This window comes from Notamacropus eugenii, chromosome 1 (genome assembly GCF_028372415.1).
Source record: "Notamacropus eugenii isolate mMacEug1 chromosome 1, mMacEug1.pri_v2, whole genome shotgun sequence".
NCBI lineage: Eukaryota > Metazoa > Chordata > Mammalia > Diprotodontia > Macropodidae > Notamacropus > Notamacropus eugenii.
Genome location: NC_092872.1, coordinates 590,947,719 through 590,971,309, shown reverse-complemented (window position 1 = coordinate 590,971,309; position 23,591 = coordinate 590,947,719). Strand labels below are relative to the sequence as shown.

The following is a 23,591-nucleotide window of genomic DNA, read 5'->3' as shown; positions in this document are numbered from 1 at the left end:
TGTACATTCTGTATAGTTTTTTAGTTGGAATACCATCTATGCTTCCAAAATCAATCCCTGCTCTCAATAGAGCAGTAAACAATTCTTTTCTTGTCAGTCTATTCAGACTTTGAATCTGCTGGCTATTTACTCTTTTCTCTCAAGAAAATTTATCTTTTCCCCAGTCCCCTAAGTCACTTAACTGTGAAATCTTGTCCAGCACCTCTGAAAGAGAGTTCTCTATTTCCCCAATTATTAGAGTCATAATTAGGTGTTTGTAAGCAGGAGGAGCCATCTTCACTGTTATATTCCTATGGGAACCTGCTAAGGGAGTATCATAGTATGCTTCTGCATTTCTGATCACTCTGGCAGTCTTCATTACCTTCTCCTTTAACTTTCTTATACAGTCCCTAATACCAGGGTCTGTCTCCACTAGGCCACATAAGAGTTAGTAGGCTACAGCCTTCTACAGCCAAAGCTAACAGATTAGTTATATTGTTACCTCCTTGCATATTGTAATCTCTAAAGGCTTTCTGTACAAAAGGATTCTGATTGATCGCTATAAATTTCAAGCCCCTTCATCACTGATTCTCACCATCCAAGAAAATAACGATTTTCCCATCCTTTGCGTGAACTGACTCAAAATATCTGTTACCTCCTGCTGAGTAAAATCCTCAATTATCTCCTTAAACACTGTGTTCCCTGCTTGGTTCTCTTGTTTTCACCTTACTATGGGGAGACCTTCGGCCTTAGAAGTTTCTTCCTGCACCATTGTTTCATTTTCCAACTCTGACTTAATTACATTTTCTGCCTAAGCACTGTCCTGGCAGTCATCATCATGGCAACTAGACTGGGTCTGTACAAAGTTCATATGCACACTTCTTTTGCCAGCCTTCCACTTCTTCTTAGCTAAATGAATAACCTTTCCTTCTACCTGACACCACACCTCCTCAGCCTGCTCTTTTAAAGGAGAGCCAAATACTGAGGATTCCCATGCAAACTAGTTAACTGTTTTTTTATCTGAATTTTTTCCTTCAGCAGGTTGTCTCTGCTTTCACATACAGTACTCTAACCTGTTAATAAAATTCAGCCTCTCCTACTTACCCCTGCCAACTCTTTCCCTGGTCTTATTGGTATTCCTTGCTAACAACTTTCCAAGTCTCTAGGGTCTCCCTCTTCCCAGTTAGTGCTTTTAGCCCATTCCCTTGCTAGGGAAGAATATGGTAAATCCTCCCATCCTGGGATATTCGTTTCTTCCTCTAAATCCTTTCTGCCTCCAAATAGAGATTTTATACCCTGCGATCCTCTATCAACTAAGGCAATATTCACAGCACTGGTGGTGACTGAATATGCTGGTGAAGTTCTCAATCACAAAGTATAACAGACTCTCCATATAGAAGGCAGAAGAAAAACATTTATTCAGACACCAGAAAGCCAAATCCCAGAATCAGAAAGCAAAATCAGTCATAGCAACCAAGAAGTCAGTAGTGGTTATCACCACAAGGGGCAAAGCCATTCCCAACCCTCCCTGCCCCCTGCTGGGACCTTGCCACAAACAAAAAAACACTGAGGAGCCTAAGCTGTGCCTGCCTGCGTTCTTCCCAGCTTTGACTAGCCCAACCAACTTCCTCCCAGCTCTACTCTACTCTTTCTGTTCCACCTGTTCAGCAAGCTTCTCTCATCACTTGTGACTTAGGCTTCTATTTCATTTAAATATGTCACATGGACCTACTAATGGGTGGGAAAGATTTTCCCATTTAAATGACCATTTCACCAAGGTCGTTAGAAACAATTTCAGAATTAGAAATACCAATAACATTTTTGTTTGTTTTGTCTTAAAAGACAAGTGAAATCATATGTAGAAGGGAAAACTTTGGTAGATCTTTGAAGTAAATAAAATGTTACTTAGAACTTTAAAAAATTGATACTGGATAAATTAATTTCCTCCTGACTGGTGTACATCTTCACTGGGATAATGCTGGCATCTCATGGGAGGTTTCATAGTGTGGTGGAAAGACCTTTGATTCTCTGGTCAGACAACCTAGGTTCAAATCCTGAGTTTTATACTTCACTTCCTGTTTGACCTCAGGCTAGACATGTCACCATCTTGAGCCTTATGTTTTCTGTTATGAAAAGCAATGGGTCAGTTTAGAAGGCAACCTCCAAGAGACTCTCAGCTCAAAATTTGATTCTTACTGAGTAAGTATAGTAAATGGACCACCTCTACACAAATATTTAATCCATGTATAACAAGCAAATTAGCTTTTAGAAATTTTTCTGGCTGTCATACTGTAAAAAACTTGTATTTGGGATTATAAAGAGAAGTTATTATTGGAGAACTATTATTATTATTTTGTTTCATGCTTTATCTCCCGTACTACATTGAATCCCTGGACAGTTTCTCAGTGATCCCTGAACCTTTTGTTATATGAATTCTCAATAAATATTTTCCAAATGAATGATTGAAACTTTGTCTCCTTGAATAGCATTTTAAGGATGTGATGTATATTGTCATATGATTTCTGATTTTTTACATATTCTTTCTGACCATACAGTTGTAGCTCTTTTCAGATACTGTTTTGTCTCCTATGAGATTGCTGCAGATCATTCAGGTGGAGATGCACACCAGCCAGGAAAATTCATTCATAAAGCTTTAATTTGTAAGGTTTTTAGATACTATTATATTTATTTTAGAGATGAACCAAAATTTTCACATTTATCTGAGTTTTAACTTACCATTTAAGTCTAAGAAAACAAAAAACTAGTGTTTCTAATTCTGAATTCCATTTATAATGCCTTGGTAATAGAAAGCATACACACACATACACACACACACACACATACACACACACATACACATATACATACACATGCACACATTCCCTTATTTCTTAAATCATGTGTGGAGAAACTAATCGCAGCAGTGGATAGTGTCAGAGTTGGAACTGATCTTAAAGGCCATATGTTCCAATCTGTATTTGAATAAATAACCTCTGAAAAGTGTTAATAGCAAAAGATATTTAGATGCATGAGTGGTTACTTTTGGCTTTCCTCACTAATGGACTTGAAGCCACACCAGTTAAACTGAGATATTTTGGTTGTATTAAATTGAATTTTCAGTTTCATCGTCAGCATGAAGGGCAGTGAAACAAACAAAAACACAAGCAACAAACAAATCCCCAAACCATGCCCTGAAAAACCACAGGGAGGATTGTGAAATAATTAAAATTTGTTTCATAAGCAACATCAGAGGTCTATGTACCTTTTCATTTTTGTTTGTATGTTTTACTTTAGGCAAAATTTGATTCAGAAATGCCATGTGAAACTGTGAGCAAGATCCACTTGGTTGATCTAGCGGGGAGTGAGAGAGCAGATGCCACTGGAGCCACTGGGGTCAGATTGAAGGAAGGAGGGAACATTAACAAATCCCTTGTTACTCTAGGAAATGTCATTTCTGCCTTAGGTAAGTCATAGTGTTGCTCTTAGCTCCCTTCTGTACTTCTTCCTGTACTGTTACCATGAAGCAATTAAGCTTAGTATTTTTGTTGTAGAATAATAGCTTATAGCTCTTTTGAACCAGAATTAAAGGGAAAAAAAGCCTTCATAAGTCTTTGTTTTTCCCTACAGCTGATTTATCTCAGGATGCTGCAAACCCGCTTATAAAGAAGAAGCAAGTATTCGTGCCTTACAGGGACTCTGTTTTGACTTGGTTGCTAAAAGATAGCCTTGGAGGAAACTCTAAAACTATCATGATTGCCAGTAAGAGTTTTAATTCTTTCTCCAGCATATGTTGTACCTTGTGTGAAACAATTATATGTATTTAGGCTTAATGTTCCTTGTTTGAAATTCACACTATTTACACCTTTTTCAATGAATAGTTTTTCTTTCTGTCTTAAAGCATATTAGCTAATATGGCTTGTGTCCTATATGCATTAACAACCACAACATCATGAAATCATTGAACCTGTGCCTATTGCTTGATTATAAAAAACAAAGTTATGGTGCGGGGGGTAAATACCTAGGTATTTTTTTGCTTGAAAAGAGGTGTGGGTATTTTTTGTTCCTTATTGGGGGTTACCAGCCTATTTAATAAGAATAAATATGCATTGCATAATGCTTTATAATCTATAGGGAAAAAGTAAAGGGCTGTAAAAGTAAGTGAATTTTCTTTTACACATTAGAATATAGTTAATATTAAAATGAAAAATAAACATAACAAATAATTAATAAATAAAACTTGATTCAATTAAGATGACATTCAGTTCCTCTCCTCTTCACTACTCATCCTGGCTGTCACACTGCTTTGGCTATACTTCTCTTCCTTCCCAATCTCGAATTCCTTGGTGAACTAGTTCAACAACATCTTATCTTTTGTTCTTCTTTTTTTCTTTTTTCCCAAATTTTATTCAACATGAAACAAATCTCCATAGTTTTCACTGGGAAAGTAGACTATATCCATTTTGAAATACACCTCTGAATTAGAATTCTGTTGCTGACTCCTCATAGGACTCTACCTTCTTTCTAGTTTTCAGGGGAGCAGCACCTCCTCTCTGTGTTTATCAGATTTGCCCCAGATAAGCCAAACAGGCTGGTCAGTCTGCGTACTGTTGGGCCTTGGTCTGCCTGAAGAAAATGTGGAATGCAACCTTAGTCAGGAGGTGAAGCTCATGTCCTCTTTGTCAGGAATAGCAGTAAAAATGTCTATATCCTCAACGTAGCCATGACACTTCAGAGGTAGGGTGGACTTAAAGACATGGAGTTTGTCTGCCAGCTCAGGATGCTGTGGCATGTGGATGTATTTCTTGGCTAGCATTACGCCCTCCTCAAACAAGTTTGTAGATGGCAATTGAGTTCTTCTTTGGCATCAACTTTCCGGCAGCAGTTATGCCCTGCCAGGACTGCACATGCCCTTGCATCCTTTGGTCCCTTGTCCTGTTACTGATCATGTCTTGCTGTTCTCCAACCTTGGATTACTTCCATCATTTCATGTGTTAGTGAATGGAACTGGGGCAGATCACAAGACTTTATTGCCTTTTGGATTCTCCATAAAATGTATATTATCTCATCTCAACTGGGCCCTTGCAGTAGCAGTATATTTATCTACTCCTCCCTAAGTGACTTTTCTTTATCTGGCTTACCACAGTGGCCATCACAAAACCTTTGCTTTTTCTGGATCTCCGATAACATCTCCCACCTTACATTCTCAGCTGGGGATGTTGCTTCCCCTGAGAAAGCTGAGATGAGCCTCATCTTTTCCCTTTCTCCTCATCTGATTTTATTTCCTATTATCTTCTCCTTCATTCCAGCCTTTGATGATGATATATCCCTTCCTCTCTCCATATACTTTTGTCCCCATATCCTCCAATCTTCTCTAAATGATTGCCCTCAGATTTCTCCGTTTGCTTCTTCCATGAAGCTTTGACATACCCAAATCTCCCTCTCCATCCTTAAAAAAGCCTTACTAGCTCCTTCTATCCCTACTATGCCTCTTTTCCTGTTCTTATCTAAAATCTTTGAAAAAAGCCATCTGCACTCAGGCAGTCCACTTTGTCTCCTCAATATTTTCTAGACACTGAAATCTGACTTCCAGGCTCATAACGTATTCTCTCAGAAGTTACCAGTAATCTTCCCAAAAGCCAAATTTAATGGCCTTTTTTCAGTCCTCATCCTTCTTGACCTTTCTACAGCCTTTGCCATGGCATCACTTCTTCTCCTGAATGATCTCTTCTTCTCTGGGTGTTTATGACTGATCTCTCCTGATTTTCCCCCTGTCCTCACTGTTCCATCTGCTCACCATGGTTCACCCCTAAGGCTGTGTATTGGGACCTCTTCTCTTTTTTCACTGTTCTGTCTTACTGAGTGATCTCAGCAGCACTGAGTTCAATGATTATCTCATTTTTGTGTAAGGATTTAGTTTATGAACATTTTCCTCACTACTGCAACTATATCAGGTAGATGGCACAAATATTAATATTGCTGTTTTACACATGATGAAGTTTAAGGGACTTGTTCTTGGTCAAGTGGCTGCTAATGGAGAGGGCATTTTCTTTAATCCTGGTAATCTGCAATGCCCTTCTCGTTATATCATGCTGCCTTAGTTGTGAAAACACATGCATATCTTAATATTTTCTATAAAATGCTGAGTAAAAAATTAAATTTACTAATTTTTTTAAAAGAGAATGCAATTTCAAAGGTAAAGAAATTGTTTAGAATGGTTAGGCTTTAAAATAAAGATACAGGTTTTTCTGCTTGAAATTTGGAGGTACAGATCCTAGAATCATCAAATTGTAGTTGAGAGATTTGCTTAAGCTCCTGTCTATCTAGTTAATGGTAGACTTGGCCCATCAAGCTGGATTTTCTGAGTCAGTTCAGTGTCCTTTCCTTTATGTCATCTCACTTGAAATTCTCAAAGTCTTCTTTTTCTAGTTTTAGAACAGATAACATCCCATGTTTATGTCCTAGAAAGTGAGAGATATCACTTTCAATATTTGAAAGAGGAAAATGTGTTATCACCATCCTTTTTTGTAACCTCTTCCACACACAATATCACTAAAGGCCTCTTGAAATTAGTCCTAGAATGTCTGGAGGAGGGGAAGGGAAAGACCAAATCTGATGTCTGATTTGAGAATTTGAATTCTCCACCTGTGGGTGAAAGGATAATGTTAAATTGTCAGAGTTGTACATAAAACATGACAAATGTTTTGTGACTATTTTGAGCCTGCATGAAACTTGCTGCATTTGAACATTTTCTAATTTTCACCTTGATTGACAAAAGGGAACACATTTTCTTGTTTTTCTTGATAGTATCTTGAATAAAGCAGTAAATATTTAATGAAGTATCATTCTATTTTTCTCATGTATCAGATTAGCATTAAAAAATTTCTCATGCCATACATCTTCATCCACAATGCTACAAGCTGCTTCTAAATTCTTCAAGTTATTTTCATGTTAGCCTGAGTATCCCAGATAATTCCTTTCTTGGGTTTTTTCTTTGGTATCCCACCTCAGCTACAGTGGGTTGAAGAACAGAAATTCCTGAGTCTAAGGTCAGTGAAACTTGTCTTATTTATATACTTTTTTGTGCTTGATGGGAAATATCACTGATTCACTTTTATTATTTATATACCTGTTGATTGGATTATAGTGGAATCTTCAGCCTCAGAATACTATAATGTGGCAACCTGAAAGTGTTTTATTACAATCTGTTTTTACATAGTGAGGGTCCAGAGGTATAGAAATCTTATTTGTTAATGGTGACATCATTTTGATGGGCAGAAGACTCTAAGACCTTTTTTGTGTTAGGCTTAAGGAATAAAATGTAATTAGGATTTTAATTTTCCTAAATTATGATCATCTTTTGGCATCACTGAATCTTCTTTTTTTTTTTTTGCCTATTTTTCTTTCTTTTTTTTTTTTTTATTAAATTTATTTATTTAACTTTTAACATTCATTTTCACAAAATTTTGGGTTACAAATTTTCTCCCCTTTTATCCCCTCCCCCCCCAAACACTAAGCATTCTAATTGCCCCTATGACCAATCTGCTCTCTCTTCTATCATCCCTCTCTGCCCTTGTCTCCATCTTCTCTTTTGTCCTGTAGGGCCAGATAGCTTTCTGTACCCCTTTACCTATATTTCTTGTTTCCTAGTGACAAGAACATTACTCGACGGTTGATCCTAACACTTTGAGTTCCAACTTCTTTACCTCCCTCCCTCTCCACCCCTTCCCTTTGGAAGGCACGCAATTCAATATAGGCCAAATCTGTGTAGTTTTGCAAATGACTTCCATAATAGTTGTGTTGTATAAGAGTAACTATATTTCCCTCCATCCTATCCTGTCCCCCATTACTTCTATTCTCTTCTGATCCTATCCCTTCCCATGAGTGTCGACCTCAAATTGCACCCTCCTCCCCATGCCCTCCCTTCTATCATCCCCCCACCCTGCTTATCCCCTTATCCCCCACTTTCCTGTATTGTAAGATAGGTTTTCATATCAAAATGAGTGTGCATTTTATTCTTTCCTTTAGTGGAATGTGATGAGAGTAGACTTCATGTTTTTCTCTCACCTCCCCTCTTTATCCCTCCACTAATGAGTCTTTTGCTTGCCTCTTTTATGAGAGATAATTTGCCCCATTCCATTTCTCCCTTTCTCCTCCCAATATATTTCTCTCTCACTGCTTGATTTCATTTTTTTAAGATATGATCCCATCCTCTTCAGTTCACTCTGTGCACTCTGTCTCTATGTGTGTGTGCGTGTGTGCATGTGTGTGTGTGTAATCCCACCCAGTACCCAGATACTGAAAAGTTTCAAGAGTTACAAATATTGTCTTTCCATGTAGGAATGTAAACAGTTCAACTTTAGTAAGTCCCTTATGACTTCTCTTTGCTGTTCACCTTTTCATGCTTCTCTCCATTCTTGTGTTTGAAAGTCAAATTTTCTTTTCAGCTCTGGTCTTTTCATCAAGAATGCCTTGAAAGTCCTCTATTTCATTGAAAGACTAATTTTTCCCCTGAAGTATTATACTCAGTTTTGCTGGGTAGGTGATTCTTGGTTTTAGCCCTAGTTCCTTTGACTTCTGGAATATCCTATTCCATGCCCTTTGATCCCTTAATGTAGAAGCTGCTAGATCTTGTGTTATCCTGATTGTATTTCCACAATACTTGAATTGTTTCTTTCTAGCTGCTTGCAATATTTTCTCTTTCACCTGGGAGTTCTGGAATTTGGCCACAATGTTCCTAGGAGTTTCTCTTTTTGGATCTCTTTCAGGCGGTGTTCTGTGGATTCCTTGAATATTTATTTTGCCCTCTGGTTCTAGAATCTCAGGGCAGTTTTCCTTGATAATTTCATGAAAGATGATGTCTAGGCTCTTCTTTTGATCATGGCTTTCAGGTAGTCCCATAATTTTTAAATTGTCTCTCCTGGTCTATTTTCCAGGTCAGTTGTTTTTCCAATGAGATATTTCACATTATCTTCCATTTTTTCATTCTTTTGGTTTTGTTTTGTGATTTCTTAGTTTCTCATCAAGTCATTAGCCTCCATCTGTTCCATTCTAATTTTGAAAGAACTATTTTCTTCAGTGAGCTTTTGAATCTCCTTTTCCATTTGGTTAATTCTGCTTTTGAAAGCATTCTTCTCCTTATTGGCTTTTTGAACCTCTTTTGCCAATTGAGTTAGCCTATTTTTCAAGGTGTTATTTTCTTCAATATTTTTTTGGGTCTCCTTTAGCAGGGTGCTGACCTGCTGTTCATGCTTTGACTTCATGTCTCTCATTTCTCTTCCCAGCTTTTCCTCCACCTCTCTAACTTGATTTTCAAAATTCTTTTTGAGCTCTTCCATGGCCTGAGCCCATTGGGTGGGCAGGGACACAGAAGCCTTGCCTTCTGTGTCTTTGCCTGATGGTAAGCATTGTTCTTCCTCATCAGAAAGGAAGGGAGGAAATGCCTGTTCACCAAGAAAGTAACCTTCTATAGTCTTATTTCTTTTCCCTTTTCTGGGCATTTTCCCAGCCAGTGACTTGACCTCTGAATATTCTCCTCACACCCACCTCGCCTCTTGCTCCTCCCAGCCAGGGCTTGGGGTCTGAGATTCAAATGCTGCTTTCAGCCTTAGGGCTTTTGGTGGGGGCAGGGCTGCTATTCAGTGTGAGATTAAGTTCAAGTGGTCAGGTCGGGGCAGGGCTGCCTCTCAGGCTCAGTTCCCTCAGGGGGTTTATGCACAGACCTTCAACAGTGGATCCAGGCTCCTGCCTACTTGGGGAACCCTGGTCTGCCGCTGCCTCTCAGCTTCTGCCTCCCGAGGGGGCCTGAGTTATGGGGGCACCCCACTCCCCTCTTGACCCGCCAAAGAGACTCTCTCACCGACCCCCGTCACCTGTGGGTGGAGGGACTTGTGTGGCTCCTGGAGATCATGTCCCTGAAGCCTGCTCGGATCTGTTCCTCTCGGTGCTGCGGCCGTGGCAGGTCTGGACTGGGCTCCGCGTCTGCAGCGCGACGGACCTTTTGCGAGAGGTTTGCAGGTCCCTCTAGAACAGACATCTCCTTCGCTCCACTGTTCTGTGGCCTCATTGCCCCAGAATTCGCCGTGAGTTACTTTATATAGATGTTGTATGGGTTGTGGGTTCGGAGCTATGTGTATGTGTGTCTTTCTACTCCGCCATCTTGGCTCCGCCCCCCTGAATCTTCTTTTTTAAATGAACCAACAACTTTACCCATAGCTATCACATTTATACCTGTTCTGAGAAAAGCCTATAGACTTATATTGCAGAGCTCTTTTTTCCAAAGGAACCAAACTAATTACCCATTAGCATTAGTAGAAATTTTTCTAAGATTGTCTAAGATATGCTTTATTCAGCATAGATCAATTCTTATTCACCTCCGTTTACACTGGTAAGAACACATGATTTTCTTCCATATACTATCAATAAAAATTCAAAATGTAATTTTGTTTAAAAATAGCAAAAATAAAGTTAGCAAAGAAAATGGGAAAAAAGGCAATAATGTGATTGGAATGGTAGAGAAAGAGAAATGGGTTCTAGTTGGGATGGAGATTTCTGCTTTTCATCACTAAGGATTAGTAGTCTGCAGTTAACCTTGATTTATGAAGTCAGATATTCATGTTCACAGTCATCAGAATAGATTTTTAGCAAATGTTAAAGATGGGACTGAAGTTGTTTCAAGGTCTAGTGTAAAGACTTCTGAATTGTGAGAGGACTCAACTTCTAGTCTTGATACCAGCTCTGATACTAACTAGCAGTTTTGCTTTGGGCAAATAGTTTAACCTTTCTGGGCCTCAGTTTCCTCATCTGTAACATGACAAGATGATCTCCAAGTTCCTGCCTAGCTATAAAAGTCTGTGATTTAAAGTGGATTGCCCTTTCCATAATTTGCTCTTTCATCTGTCAGAGATTAGTGAAGCTAGTTTAATGTGGACATTGAAAAGCCACCTGCTTTTTAAGATCAATGGAGCAGGACATATCCAGCCTTCCTTAGCACCTGTTTCTACTATTTAAAACCCCTCATTGCCAGAAAAGTCTTCTTTATCAAACCTGATTATCTTATGTTACAGCCTGAGCCAATTTCTTGTTTTGTCTTTGGTGGCTTTTCTAGGTTTTCCTTCTGGAACCTTGGCAATTCTTTCCTTTTGGAACAGAATCTTTTAACTTTAGAATATTTACAAAACTCTAAGCAATAAGATAGGCTCTTGTGAGTTAACTTTAATTAGAATGTTTTTATTTTATGCACTGAAATGAAACTTTGGTACAAATGTTATTTCAACAGATCTTACATAGGCTTGTACTACAACCCAAACTGCAGCTGGATTGAGATGACTGGGACTATATTCCCTTGGCACTGAGATTTAGATGATGCCACTGAAATTTAGATGATGCCAACAGAACTTGTATTCTCTCAAGAAGTAGGAACAAATGGGCTTACTGTACCTATTTAGCAAGACTAATTAGTTACCACATGGAATGCTTCCTGAATCTTACCATGCCTGGTGGATTTCTTCTTGGCTCATTCATTCTCTGTTCCCTTCCTGTAGCAGTGGCCTCACTGGCAATTGCCTTGTATTATTCCCAAGGGGGTGGGGGTAGAGTTCGATCTTTGTTTCCTCCCCATGAGGTGATAGCTTGGACTCTTTCCCCACAAAGGAACTTTTATCTTGAGGTCTGAAGTGTCTTTGTGGTCTCTTTCCTTTGCCTCTCCTAGATAACTAGCAATTTTAGCAATCAAGAAACAAAATTATATCTATGTCAATATATATATATATATATATACTTTGTGATCCCAAATGGGGTTTTCTAGGCAATGATACTAGAGTAGTTTGCTGTTTCTTTCTACAGCTCACAGATAAGGAAACTAAGGCAGAGTTAAGTGACTTGCCCAGGGTCACACAGCTAGTAAGTACCTGTGACCAGATTTGAACTCAAGAAGATCACACACACACATATTTCTATGTATATGTACATACATGTGCGCATATATGCATGCACATGTACATACACATGTACATGCACACATATACACATATCAATTTATATACATGTATACCAGTTTATAGATATATGTACCACTTTATGTATATATACATACATATCCCATACATGAATATAGGGGTATAATTTTACTTCTTAATTGCTTGGATTGCTACTTTTGACTGATTAGTATTCCTAGAAACATTGTTACTAGAACTATTGAAAACTATATTGTTTTCAGAAAATGCCAATTTAGTCCACTTTTTTTTTGGTTAAATTATTCTACTTTTGATGTTGTCATATAATACTAGGGAACAGTAATAAAGTACTTGTAAGAAGTATGGTGTACTATTAAGAATACTATATTTAGATTTGTAAGACCTGCATTCAAATTCTGACTCCGTTTTTTATTTCCTGGATCATTACATTACTTAAACTGCTCCAGGCTTCAATTTTTCTCATTTGTAAAACGAAGGAATTTGCTAGATGATCACTAACAACCATTTCAGCTCTTAACTCAATAGATGTATAAATTGAAAAAAAAGACCTCTATGGGGCTAGGTTCTGTGTAACTAACACTTGAGAACTGAGAGACAGGTCAGTTGAAATTTGAGTCTGAAAGAAGTATGCCTAGTGTTATAGAAGTTTTTTCCATTGAAATATATTTCTTCTTTTGTCTTCAAAGGGTTAGGAATATTCCCTATCTATGGTACCAAAGTAAATATATTTTAAAAGAATTTCTCTTGAATATATTCTCAACTACATATGATAGAACCTTATAAAATATCCTATGTTTAGGGCTGGCCATTGGAAACACTCAGATCTGGCTATCCCTTCATTTTCTGCTTTACTTTTCCTTTTACAGTGTTTTGCTGACATGAAAGGAATTTGCTGTTGAAGCTTCTAGAACTTTCTTATTCCTGCATTTTTTTTCCTTTTGCAAACTTTTTGCAAAAGCTTCTGAAAGTTGTATTTTCTTTGTAGCAATTCTCATATATTTTAGGACAGTCATACCAAATCTCCTCTTTGGTGTTTTGTAAGTAATTATGACAACTTTGTGAATGGAAAAAACCAAAAAGTACATTTCATTTTTTGTTTGATGGAAAAATAGATCAAGAAGACCCTTTCCTATCCACACAGGATCCACATTCCTTGGTTGAGAAACTGCCCTTAATCAGCTCTCATTCTTTTAACCTCTTTTTGCCCCTTCGGTCATGTCTAAATTGTATTTTATTATTGAAGAATATAATGACAATGCTTTTCTATTCATTTGAGAGAAACAACTCACTAGGTCCTTTTTCTATGGGTATTAATTTCAAATATAAAAATATTTTGATCACTGAGTATTTAATTGTAGAATTGAGTCAAGCTAACTGGAATTTAATTTGGTAGTGAACGCTCTCTTTATAAATGTTAGATAATTTTTGATATTCATTACTGCAGCAGTGAATATTTAAGTCTACTCAACATCCTGAGGTTAATCTGAGTTTTAGATTACGAACCAAGTTTGTATTAAATGAAACTCAGTACTGGATAAATAATTTTTGAATTCATTCTTCACAGCTATTTCACCTGCCGATGTCAATTATGGAGAAACCCTAAGTACGCTTCGATATGCAAATAGAGCCAAAAACATCATCAACAAGCCTACCATTAACGAGGATCCTAATGTCAAACTCATTCGTGAGCTCCGAGCTGAAATAGCCAGACTGAAAACTCTGCTTGCCCAAGGGAATCAGGTTAGGTTTCTCTGAGATTTTATGAATAATTTTCGTTGAGTAATATCATCTATTTCTGGATCTTAATGAGATAATTACCTCACTCATTATACTGATTTGAGTAAATAAGTGCTAACTAAAGCTATGAATGAATAAACTGATTCTCCCCTCCCCCTCTTTACATCAAGTTCCAGCTGGCTTTTAAAAAAAAAAATATCTGCTAACATTGATATAATCCATAACTGAATATATATAAATTTTGCATAAATTTTCATTGGACCATTCAGTAAAATACAGCATACTCTTCATTTGTGGTTAAGTATCCTGGTGTTTAGTTTGCTATGTTATTATTTTCAAATTATAAAAGTTTTAAGATAATGAAAAGTTTGTAAAATGTCATTATGATGCAGAAATTCATAAAATTTATAGTATTCTGTTTTAAATGTTGTCATAATATGACTTCCTGGAGCATCATGATTATCTATTTGTATTTGTTTTGTTTTAAATGTTGCCATAATATGATTTCCTGGAGCATCCTATTATCGAACTGCACACATTTTAAGTGACACTGTTTTGGTGCTCAGGTAACTCAGCCCTTTGGATGAGCTCCATGACAGATTTGCCTTATGAAGAATTTGACTCCACATAGCTTCTACCTGTAGTCTGTAGCATGAGAATGTAGATATATTGTGCTAGGAATGAAAACTCTGCTTAGTTACAGTATAAAGTCACTTTTGCAGGAAATCTAAAATAAAATTTTTTAAAAGTTATTTTAGAACAATCAGAAATAAAACTTCTGCTCTACATTCTTAGGCAACAAAAGATACTATAAATCCTCCTCCACTCCAAACATAATTATTAATACATCTTATATAATTTCCTCTAAAGTTAAAAATAGTTTATGGGATCATGCTATCTCTCATAAAGTTATGGTCAAGTTACTTGTGATTTCTGATCATCTTGGAAGCAGTCAGCTCATTAGTTACTTTGCACTAAGGCTACACAGGAAGCAGGATAAAGGCTTGAATTTTTAAATTTTCTGAGTCATGCAGTATGTTTCATGTTTCTTCCCTTGAAGATACGCAACAACTGTTAGATAAGAATGATTTCTTGTGGTGAACATTTTGTTCTAAATTCCAAAATGTTTTTCTTTTGGAAGCTTCCATTTGTGAAATGGCACACATTAGAATGGGGGATAAATTCCTCATGCAAGGTTTAGGATTGAACTCATTCTCTTACCATCCATGAACTTGAACTTGTAGGGTCATTTGAATGGGAGACTCATGACAAACTTCCCTTATGCTGTATTTTCTAAGCCAAACTATACTGTGGGAAAGTACAATATTTAAATTCTCTCCTGTGATCTCTTCTTCTTTTGCACTCTGTTAGGCTTTTCTTTAATTCAAAGGGTAGAAAGTGAAAGCAGACAGGAAGCAAGGTAGATGGAATAGCAGTCAGTGTTAAAAGTATGGATTTTTAGAAATAAGGACTTCTGGAGTAAAATTTTGCAGAGCATTCAAAATCTCCTATGGTTCATAGACAAGATTTTGGGAAGTACGAATTTTCAACGCACAGTGAAAAAATAGGGGATCGATAAGCTTTTAAAAATGATTATTTGATAAGAGCAAAGTCTTACTATTTGTACCAACAATGCTGATGAAATTCTCAGGCAACCTTATCCATGAAACTTTGTTAAGATTACTGAATTGTTAATTAATTTATGGAATTATAAAATAGGGCAGGCATACCCAGTATTTGTTGACAAAGATCATGATGACTTCAGTCATACTTTAATAGGGCACAGAGGGTGTAGCGACAAATGGCATAGGAAATGCAGAGGTAAATGGTGTGTGTGGGGGGGGTTGGTTACAGAGTGGGGATGGAGATGGGGTGGTGCAAGAAGACAGACAACATGGGGAAGATGATGGAGAAAGAGAAAGGCACAGAGAGTAACCCATGTAATCAAAGATTAGGGTGCACTTGGCAATATAGACCCTTAGGGTGGTAGGAGTTTGTGGTTTTATTTTTATAGGGTATTGGTGAGGAACAGACTGTGCCACCCTGAGGAGTTTAGTTCATTAACACATCTAAATCATCTTGAAGTTGTGTGTAAAACTTTAAATTTAACACGTCTATGTCATCTTAAAGTTATCAGTACCATTTGATGATCTGTTGGTCTTACTGTGGTTGTCTGGAACTTATTTGAGATTTACATATCACAGCACCAAAAGGCCCAGGGAGCAAGGTGTAGATGACTTCCCCTGATTTAGCACATATTCTCAGGTGTGCTTTTGAGTTATTATATGATAGCTTGCAGATTAATCTCTTGTGATCTTTGGAATAATCTATGCATGACATCACCTTTGCAATTTTATTTCTTGCTATTATTACTTTATACTGACTACTTATAGACTTAGTTACTATGCTGACTAGGCATGGTGGTCAAGGGGACAAATACAAGATAGGATTTTAACACAGTTATGAAGATATGAAACATAATCTTAAAGAATTTTAGAGTTAAAATTAGCGATTTCTAAGAAGGTAGAAAGCCTTAACCTCCACAGTCTTCAAAGGTAGAAAATAAATTATACTCACTTGGAATTTGTCAATTTTTATTGTTTATTCCACACACATCAGTTAGGGGGAGGGAAGATAAGTATATAATCAACATTCAAATTATAACAAATTATCCTTTGTCATATGTTTATTGGTGAGCACATCTGTTTTTCTGCCATTTTCAATGCTTAAAGTAAACTGTGAGGAAAAGGAACCAAACTGTAATATGTTGTTTAGTCTGGGATCTCATTGGTGTGGGTACACCAATGCCATTCATCTCCTCTTGGACAGGTCATAACCCATCCTCACCATCTTGCCCTGTGCATCCTGCTCTGAATCCTTTCATAAATCATTAATATCTATATGATAGACTGGAAGAAAACTTTTCTCTTATGCCTTTTAAATCTTGGGGAATGCATGAAAACATTTGAGCCATCTGTCCATTTTCTTTAATGTTTTAAACACTTTTTAAAATCCATCTCTTTTGCTCTTTATATCCCATTTCCAAATATACGCCTCCTTTCATAGTTAAGTTTTAAAAAGAAAAAGATGAAAATAATTCAGCAAAACCAACCAATGCATATACTGGAGTCTGACAGTATATTCAGAACTTTATTAAGGAGAAGAATTCAGAGATATGTATATTGCCTACTGTTACTTTCAAAATGTTCTCAGGTTGAGAGGAACTGGTAGATTATTGAGAAAAACATTTTCTTATTATAAATTTTTGCTTTTCTCATACTTTTTGAACATAATTTTTTGGGAGTTCGACAGGACTCTAAAATATTGATCTTTAGCCCTGTATTTCCTGGGATGAGAATCCCCTAGCATTTTATTATAGTTTTAATAAACCAGGCCCTTTAATACTTAGTTATTATTTTGCTTCTCTTTATACTTAATTATGAAGAAAAGTAATCATTTTTGTTGCATAACTGCTTATGATAATTTAAAATAAGAAAGTCCTTTTAATTAGTTTTATTTCTAAACAATATCTACAGTGACAGTTTATAAATACATATATATGTTTTTCCAGATTTGCAAATTGAAGATTACTTGACTTTTGAATAACCTGCAATACAAAATGGTGCTGAAACAAAAGTGATTAGATTCACATCACAGGTTTTCCAGTATAGGCTTCAACTGTCAAACTAACCGCTACCAGATCCTAGAATTTAGGAAAAGCAGTACTAAAAAGTAGTATTTCATTTAGCATAAGTCAGACACTTCCTTTTCTCAAACTTCAGTAGATCTCAAATCTCACCTCATGCAGATCTAAACTCTTTTGTGTTTCCTCATCCTCTGCACCTTCTATCCATGCCCTTCCATAAATCCATAAAAGAGGGACCTTGGCAGCATGCTAGGGAGTAAGAGGAGTATTCACTAGATCTCTTGATGTTTTGATACCAGTAGAAAAGAAGAGCTATCCATCATTTCTCCTTAACACTACTTTATCCTGTGACTACAGCCAATTTCATAGGGGTCTTTTTGGTAATAATAATAATAGTAACTCAGATTTATCTAGTAATTTAAGGTTTGTAAAGCACTTTATGTACATTATTTCATTTTTATTTACATACCAACCCTTTAGTACTAGGTGTTATTACCCTATTTTACAGATGGGGAGGCTGAGGCACAAGGCAGTTAAGTGACCTTCTCGGGATCAAAATGCTCATTAAGTGTATGAAGTGGAGTTTGAACCAAAGGTTTCCTGATTCCAAATGCTATGTTTTCTCTATTATACTTAAATTGTTTTTTTTAATGTTCATCTTCATAATTGATGAGAGAAAAAGAGATGACCAAATAAGTGTCCCCAGGAAATGATTCTTGTTGCCTTTGAGCACATAGTGAAACCAATCTTACCAATTGCTCTCTATCCCCTCTAAGGTGAACCTGTGAACTTCTATTTAGTTGTATCTTCTTTGTTCAGTTTAATTCAGTTTTTACTGTGAGGCAGCAGCTTGGTGTAGTGGATAGAGGGGTAGCTGCCTCTGACTCTGGTCAAGTTGCTTAACCTTTCACTGCTCTAGATCAAAGGTGTAAACCTGCTGCTGCCTGCAAAACTCCTTAACTGCTGCTGAACCAGATTAAAATCTAACTGGCAAATGTTTTAAAAAATAATTAAAAATACAAACAACATAGATGAGTTAGTTTATGTTTTTTTTTTTTTACATCAGTATGAAACCTCTAGGGATCCATTTCTGTTTTAGTTTGATACTATGGCTCTAGGCTGCTCTCTTAAGACTCTAAGTTGCAGGGAAGAAATTGACCTGCACTGGCTGAAGAAGTTTCTCTCTGAGAGTTAATGAAATCACAGTCCAGAAGAAAACAAAGCAATCCTTGGCCTTAATGAATCTACATCCTGTTGGGGGAAAATATTATGTGCATAGAAATCTAAATATAAAATATTGTCTGGGGGGGAAGTGGAATACAGTGAGGCTTTGCTGTATTGAATCTGATTGAATTCAAGAATTCTGTGAGGTAGAGGTGAGAAAGGGGGGCATCTCAGGCATGGGGAACTGTCTGTGTAAAGACTTGGAGAAAGGACATAGAATGTTGTGTATAGGTCAAAGCAAAATTCAGTTTGACTGGAATCTAGAGTGTGAGAAATAGTGTTAATGTGCAGTGAGCCTGGAAATGTGGGCTGCATCTAGATTGTTCAGGACTTTCAGTCTCAATCAGAGAAGCTTATATTTTATCCTAAAGCTAAGAGAAAACTCTTGGAACTTCTTGAACAAAGAAGAGTGTGCATTAGGGATCACTTTGGCAGCAGTGTGGAGAATGGGTTTTGAGAAGTGAGAGGAAGGGAAATCAACTGGGATTCTGTCACAAGAGTCTAGGTGAGTGATAATGAGCTTCTTAGCTAGGGTTTGGGCTTTGTGAGTGGAGAGAAAGGGGATAGATGAAAGATATAGTTTGACCATATAACTGACAAAATCGGGTTTTGGATTCAGTGAGTTAAGAGTTGAGAGGGAAGAGTTGAGCATGACTCCAAGTTTGTGTACTTTGGTGATTAGAAAGGTATTGGAATTTTCAAGGAAAATGAGGAGGGGGAAAGTATGAGGTAGAAGGATAAAGAACTCCATTTTGGATGTGTTGAGTTTGATATGAGATGTATACGGGACAGCCAATGAGAAATGTTGAAAAGGAATATGATAATGTGGAACTGGAGTGATAGTCGAGTCTACTGAAACTGATGAAATCATTATGGCAGAGTGTGGAGGACAGGACCCAAGACTGAACCTGGTGGTGATGTGTAAGTAAGTGTAAAAGAGTGAAATGTGGATGAAGATCATGGAAAAGAAGCAGAAGAAGAGTGACCAAAGAGACAGAAGCTATTTCTTACATCTTCTGGTTTCATATATAGCAAGAGCATCAGTACTGATGCAGTTAAACAAAGTCTGTAAAAGCATGACAGTCACTTAACTACCTACATGAATTCAGGCAATGCACTTAACCATCCCTACCTTCTGTTTCCTCATCTATAGAATGAGGAAGTTAAACTCGATGACCTCTGTGATTTTATGTCAGGTTATTAGTTGTTAGAGAAAGAGCTCACATTTACATCAATACTTAAATTAATGATTATTGATGATCTACTATTGTGATTTTTTTTGTTTTCATTTTGTACAACTTCATCATGTCATTCTCCCTCCCCATTTCTGCCTGTTGGCATCTTTGGCTTCCTTCAATTCCCAACTAAAATTACATCTCTACAGGAAGTATTTCCAAATTTCTGTTAATTAGAAGTAACACAAGTGCCTTCCCTCTTTTAATTATTTCCCATTTTTTTCCTGTATATAGTGTATTCGTATATAATTGTTTGCTTGTATCTCCAGTGCTTAGTACAGTGGTTGACACATAGTTGGCACTTAATAAATATTTTTTGACTGATTGACCCCATTACTGTGGAATGAGTAGGGATCTTATTTACTCAGGTGTAATTTCTTTGTAAAAATGTTTTTAGAATTTTTATAACCCATTCTGGTTTCTTATGCCTGACTGAATTTCCCTCTGGTAGTCTTTTCAATTACAGATCTAGTCAGTGAGATAGACATGTGGATGTTTTAATTTTTTTTATCGAATTGATAAAGACTGTATGTTCTGATGTTCAAGTGTTGGCCTTATCATCAAGAAGATCTGCCTTGGACACATATTGGCTATATGGATCTGGGCACACCACTTGAAGTATTCTTGGTGCCCTAGACATCTCCTGAAGACCAGAAATTCTGAGCAGAGGAGGATCTGCATTGGTTGAGGGATTTTTCTTGGCTCAAGTCATTTCTGTATTCCAGTGACATCAGAAGTCTACCCCCTCCGAAAAAAATTTGGTGCAGTTATACATGACTGTGGGTTTATGATTTCAAAGATTTGATTTCAGTTACAAATTTAGTAACCTACTTTTGGATCTCCTTGGATTTTGTTATTAAATAAACAGAATCCACAGAGTCATTTGATATTTCATTGCTGGAAACAGATTACAACTAGGATGGAGGAGGGCCTGATTACAAATCATACAAAGATTATCTGAAGAAATTGGGGATATTAGCCTGTTGAAAAGAAGACTCCATCAGGAAATGGTAACTACTTTCAAGAAAAGGGATTGATATTTTCTTCTTGGCTTCTGAGAGGAGAGCCACGTAGGAACTGAGTAGGAGTTGCAAATTTCCACTGAACCTCAAGGGAAACTTCTAAACACTTAGCTCTTTTTAAAAAGTAGAATGGGCTTCCCCAGGAGTATTGGGTTCCCCTTCATTAGAGGGTTCCAGCACCCTTGTATCCCTGCTACTTTCAGTCCCTAATCCTCTTCATATTGCAGCAAGACGGCCCTACAAGAGATGTAAAGCCCAGACCTTTTCATATAGTGAAGATGATTGAGACTGAGAATCCCATAATATGAAAGTCTCAGCTCTCAGTTCTAGTCTGAATAAGAACCCATAATTATTTCCTGTCTCCATTTAATCATTGCAGAAAATGAATTAGCTTATGTTCAGTCATTGTGCTAGACACTGGGGATACAAAAATGGAGACAAACCTAACTCGGCCCTCTAGGAGCAGACAGCATGTACGCAGATAAATACAGGCAGCCGGCAGTGGAACTTTGAAGGAAGCTAGAGACTCTAAGAGGCTGAGGTGAGGCAGAAGTGTATTCCAGGCTTTATGGACAGCCTCTGTAAAGACATGGAGGGAGACAGGAGATTGAATGTCACATATGAGCTGGTTTGGTGGAAGCTTTAATTAGTACTTCACATTATTTTCAGTGGAAAACTTAGGTGATATCATGAGATCAAGTTCTAAGGAATCCATCTTTTCAGAATATTCATTCTGCATTTATAAATTGATATATAGAGAGCTCTTGACTTTCTAGAGAGATTTTAAAGAGTTCAAGACTACATCTGATCTTCTCTGGAGTTTAGTGTAGTATTATTCTTCAATTCAGTTCAATTCTATGTGCCAAGCCCTGTATTTAGCCCTCAAAGGGTTTACCATCTAGTGTGTAAAAACGATGTACAGAGAGGAATCTGAAAAACAGGGGGGAGGACCAGGATGTTCTGTGGAGTCCCAGCCAAGGAGAGCTCTGATGGAGAATGGAGAGTTACATGGAAATTTCATGTTCCAAACCTCTATAAAGAATGGCTTTGGAAGGAGTTTGGTGCTCTATACTCTGACCCTCTGATCAGAGGGGAGAGAGATGACTGAGGGTGTACACTGAGAAGGTGTGTCAAAAACTGAGCTAAATCATTATGAAAATGAGATTTTAGGTGATCAGCTTATCCTGGAAGGGAGCATGTAGAACATATTCATGTATCAAGGAAATACCATGCTTCAAGATGAATCCTCGTCTTAGTTATTCCTTGTACTAGTTTCTGAAGATTACGCCTTTCTCCTTGGACACCAGTTCTTGACTGGCTTCAAAATATAACACGGAATTGGACTTCTGGAATCTTGGACTTCATGTGGCTCTCAGTCTCCCAGAAGCTTGCTCTTCTGACCTTTTAAAACTTATAAAGTTGGCACTTCCAGATTATTCTCTACCTCTGGAGCTATTTCCATCAATCAAAGAGATTACTGCTTCCTAGTTGGTTTGAAGATGGGAGCCCTTATAGAATGTCTCTGAATGCTTCATGGTCTCTCTGATTCTGATATTTCCTTTCCAACCACATCAGTTAGGATGGTGCACGTTTATATATCAAAGGGTAATATGAAGACTTCATCGATGTCAAAGCACTTAGAACCAGTGACATTCAAAACCAAATCCTCATGGGGCTGTTTGCAGGGTGAAACCAATTATTTGGGCAGCTAATTTCAGCACCTAATTTGGGAAGGATAGAGATGATCAGCAGTGCATGAAAGAGAAACATACTCTCTTTGTTTTTTTGTCAACAAGGTAATCATCATAATTTATTGGTAGTCAGCTGTATGTGGAGTCTACATTCATTTTATCATCTTTAATATATTTCTTTAAAAAGACAATATGTACATGCTTTTTGGGACAGATTTTCACAATATACTTTATTTTCCTGATTGTATGATTCCATTTTCCTGATAGGGACAAGTCCACCAATACTTTAAAACCAAGAGTATCATTAAGGGTCATTAAGCAAATCCAAACTGACAATTCCTTTTTGTCCTTCATTATTTCCCTGGACTTTTTGTTTTTAAAAAATTAACAAGCCTTTATTTTCACTCTCTACCATCCCCCCTCACTACCCCTGGAAAAAGCCAAAACCAAACCAAACCTAGGTAATAAAAATATAAAATAAATTCCTATATTAGCCACATCCAAAATGGGTGTTACATGTGCATATATATTTGTGTATGTATGCATATGTATATTTGTGCATATGTACATGTTTTTAGCATGAATGTTACCTGTACACTGACAAATAGTCTTGAATTATTCAGGTAGATCAATATGAAGCACCTCATTAGGTATGTAGATTTAATAATTAATGTATTTATAGTAGGAAATAGTAGGGGATCATTGTTCCAGTTCTATCTATAATATTAAATGGATAATACTGTATTATACAAATTGTTTATCCCTTTTCATACAGCAGGAAGAACGTGTTCTATACCTTACTACACTTTATGAATAATTACGCTCATTTATATTTTAATTTTAGATTGCACTATTGGACTCCCCAACAGCTTTAAGTATGGAAGAGAAACTCCAGCAGAATGAAGCAAGAGTAAGTACTAGTTTATCACATTCTCTGTAACGAACCTCTATGAATCATATGCCCTCTCTGTATGCATTTTATTTTAGTATTTGACATCTGAGACTTAAATATATTTTTTCTTAATTCTGCCTTTTCAAGAATACTGACCATTTGAAGAGAAATATACTATTTGCTCTTTGTTTTG

At 37.0% G+C, this 23,591-nt stretch overlaps 1 protein-coding gene across 29 annotated transcripts in view; it reads left to right on the top strand.

The window, feature by feature from the left end:
• Window positions 1–23,591, top strand: part of KIF16B (kinesin family member 16B) — a 550,717-nt gene that overhangs the window by 75,116 nt on the left and 452,010 nt on the right. For all 29 annotated transcript variants that reach the window (XR_011972556.1, XR_011972554.1, XR_011972560.1 and 26 more), the window contains 4 exons: window positions 3,274–3,442; window positions 3,607–3,738; window positions 13,516–13,691; window positions 23,351–23,416. Coding sequence is in view for 16 of the 29 variants with exons in the window: in XM_072634507.1 (XP_072490608.1) it covers window positions 3,274–3,442; window positions 3,607–3,738; window positions 13,516–13,691; window positions 23,351–23,416 (543 nt within the window). In the remaining 13 variants the exon portion in view is untranslated. The remainder of the gene's footprint in view (window positions 1–3,273; window positions 3,443–3,606; window positions 3,739–13,515; window positions 13,692–23,350; window positions 23,417–23,591) is intronic.